The following is a 1,891-nucleotide window of genomic DNA, read 5'->3' as shown; positions in this document are numbered from 1 at the left end:
GTTGTGGGCGTGTTCGATCATTGATCCATCAATGGCTACCTTTTGCATCTCGCTTAGAAAAATTGCAACAAGTAAAACATCTTCCTTAATATTGCTATTTGTGAAGTAAGGATAGACCATTGTGGTAATAATATACTTGTTAAGATTTGCTGCTGCTTGTTGTATTTCAGGAAGAATAACGATAAATGATGTGCAACAATCGAAAATTCATGTGTTCGATTCGCAACTTTTATGCTTTGTAAAAAATTGCAAAGATACTTAAGCTGTTTCAAAGACATACCACCTTGATCTACTAAGTCTAAGCTTTGCAGCAATGCCAAAGTTGTAGGTAAAAGAAGTCTAGTTTAGAAGAAATCGCGTTCGTAAATGGATGGTGACCGGAAGTGAGTGTTTGACTCTAACAACACTTGAATTAGCTCAATTGAATGACAGATTATCAGGTCAGACACTACGGGAAAGAGTAGAAGCATTTGTTCTGAGATTGGCTGAGCTTCTTGGTGATCTACCAGAAAAGATTGATGAATTCTTGTCTATCATTAAAGAGATCGACACTCTCATTGCTGAGAAAGCAGCCAATAATATTTCTCAAAGCTATGCTAATTGTATGTTTACTGTTTAGAAGATCTATTTATCATTATTGTGACAATAATGTTTTACTATAGATAAACAGGTTGCAAAGACTAATGATTCTGATAATGGCCAATCTACACGAACTAAAGTTGCCCCATCTACTCCTGACATAGGTAATTAGTACAATGGGTACATTGCATAGATTCAAGTGTATGTCTTATTTTAGCTACCAAATCTAGTGGTCATCAAGATTGTGAATCAGAGGAACCAGTAAGTTTATGAGTGATGATTATTATCCTTATATCTAATAATAGTTAACCAGTGATTGGCCATGGGCAAAAAAGAAAAAATCTGATGAGGATATTGTGTACCACTACACAACCAACCCAGGAAGGAATCGTGGCATTGTATTGATTATTAACAATGTTAAATTTTCAGATAAAGACACCCCAAATCGAGATTCGTCAAAAAAAGATGAAGAAAAGCTTAAAAAAGCATTTGACAAATGTCGATACGAAGTTATTACCAAGAGAAACCTGGAAGCTGATACAATGAAAGAAGCTATTGAAGAAGTAGTTGAGAAAGATGTCACTCGTGACCATGACAGCTTCATTTGCTGTATCTTGTCTCATGGTAATCCAGCAGGAATTGAAGGAGTTGATGGTAAAACTGTTACTGTCACTGAACTTGCAAATATTGTTAATTGTGACTGGCTCCATGGGAAACCAAAAATATTTGTCTTTCAAGCATGTAGAGGGACTGGAATGCCAGAGCGAATGGTGGCCGATTTATCAATTCCTTCCGGTTCCAGAGAAGAAGAGGAGGTAATGGTTCCTGATGGTCGCTCTATTGCATTACCTCCAGAAGCTGATTTCCTCTTTGCTTTCAGTACAGTAGAGAACAATAAAGCATTGAGAGGTGTGTATTCTGGCTCTCACTACATCACAGCTTTATCTAATGCCATTATTGATTATGGATCAAAGCTTAGCATTGACAGGATACTGCTGGTTGTTAATCATAAAGTGGCAGGTGAGCCCAAGACAGTTGAAATAGTAAAGGATGGGAAAACGGAAACGTGCATATACCACCAGATGCCTGAAATAAGGAGCACTCTGCGAGGCTACTTCTACTTCCAAAACAATTAATTTTTGCTTCAATGTTTTTAAAAAACTTTTTTTGATAGAATAATCTTAAGTGATGTATTTGCTAATGGCATATGCACCATTTACTATAGTAAATGTCTTAGAACGTGTGAGCTGGATTAAGTGGTTGACCGCACCACTTGGTTATAAAATGAACAACATCCAAGCACTCTTCATTT

At 36.7% G+C, this 1,891-nt stretch overlaps 1 protein-coding gene across 1 annotated transcript; it reads left to right on the top strand.

Moving 5' to 3' along the window:
• The first annotated feature begins 9 nt into the window (after positions 1–9).
• LOC105315966 (caspase-3-like) lies at positions 10–1,808 on the top strand. Its single transcript, XM_011410748.2, has 4 exons — positions 10–602; positions 663–743; positions 797–840; positions 885–1,808. The coding sequence occupies exons 1-4, from the start codon at positions 371–373 to the stop codon at positions 1,713–1,715; spliced, it is 1,188 nt and encodes a 395-aa protein (XP_011409050.1). The 5' UTR covers positions 10–370; the 3' UTR covers positions 1,716–1,808.
• Positions 1,809–1,891: the final 83 nt, after the last annotated feature.

This window comes from Amphimedon queenslandica, unplaced genomic scaffold, assembly GCF_000090795.2.
Source record: "Amphimedon queenslandica unplaced genomic scaffold, v1.1 AMPQUscaffold_6538_Cont21504, whole genome shotgun sequence".
NCBI lineage: Eukaryota > Metazoa > Porifera > Demospongiae > Haplosclerida > Niphatidae > Amphimedon > Amphimedon queenslandica.
The sequence above is the reverse complement of the archived record's forward strand: the minus strand, read 5'-3'. Positions and strand labels throughout refer to the sequence as shown.

Bases quoted from the DNA above. Each gene is read 5' to 3' on its own strand.
- LOC105315966 (XM_011410748.2), top strand. From the start codon at position 371: ATGGTGACCGGAAGTGAGTGTTTGACTCTAACAACACTTGAATTAGCT. The intron at 603-662 runs GTATGTTTACTG...GTTTTACTATAG, and splicing joins TTCTCAAAGCTATGCTAATT to ATAAACAGGTTGCAAAGACT. The intron at 744-796 runs GTAATTAGTACA...GTCTTATTTTAG, and splicing joins CCCATCTACTCCTGACATAG to CTACCAAATCTAGTGGTCAT.